General features: G+C 63.6%; 1 protein-coding gene across 1 annotated transcript in view; it reads right to left on the bottom strand.

Moving 5' to 3' along the window:
- Positions 1-475, bottom strand: part of LOC104469543 (tumor necrosis factor receptor superfamily member 16-like) — a gene marked incomplete at both ends in the record, with an annotated part of 1,333 nt that extends 858 nt beyond the window's left edge. The window contains 2 exon segments of the mRNA XM_010084089.1: positions 236-302; positions 305-475. Of these exon segments, the coding sequence (XP_010082391.1) occupies positions 236-302; positions 305-475 (238 nt within the window).
- Positions 476-667: the final 192 nt, after the last annotated feature.

The following is a 667-nucleotide window of genomic DNA, read 5'->3' as shown; positions in this document are numbered from 1 at the left end:
GCAGCGTGCTGGGACGAGCAGGGGCCGGGCTGGGGGGGTACATGGCATACACCCCCACCCCGCTGCCATCTCTGTCCTGATTTCTCATGCATTTTTTGGAAATCTGGCTCCTACCCCTCCAGCCTGGCTCCCTCCCTTCTTGGTGACAACTCCGGCTGTGGGACCTCCAAGGGGGGGACTCAGCCTGTTTCCCACCACCCCAACTCCTTGCCGTGGCACTGCCTTGGTCCCCCACCTTTTGAAAGCGATGTAAGCCACCAGCCCCACCAACACGGCCGCCAGGATGGAGCAGTAGACGGCGGGTTTTCGGCGGTGCCGCGGCTCACGACGGGCTGCGAGCTGCCCATGACGGTGGTGACGGTGTCTGCCAGGGTGCTGGCCATCACCTCGGTGTCGAAGGGGTCCCTGGTGACGGGCTCGGGGCTGTCGGAGCCCACCAGGGATGGTGTGTGTGTCGTCCAGCGAGGGTGGAGGTCTGCCGGGCGGGAGGAGAAAATAAATGAGAATAATTAGCCAGGCAGCCAGCCGTGCCTTGTGACGGGTGAATGGGTGAAGGGACGATGGGGATGCAGGGATCTTCCTCCAAAGGCTGCACAGCTCGTGGAGGTGCCAGCTCTGCCCTATCCCCTTGTCCCCAGGCTTGTCCCTGCGAGCCACCCAGACAGCA

The sequence above is a fragment of the Pterocles gutturalis genome, unplaced genomic scaffold (genome assembly GCF_000699245.1).
Source record: "Pterocles gutturalis isolate BGI_N339 unplaced genomic scaffold, ASM69924v1 scaffold26310, whole genome shotgun sequence".
NCBI lineage: Eukaryota > Metazoa > Chordata > Aves > Pterocliformes > Pteroclidae > Pterocles > Pterocles gutturalis.
The sequence above is the reverse complement of the archived record's forward strand: the minus strand, read 5'-3'. Positions and strand labels throughout refer to the sequence as shown.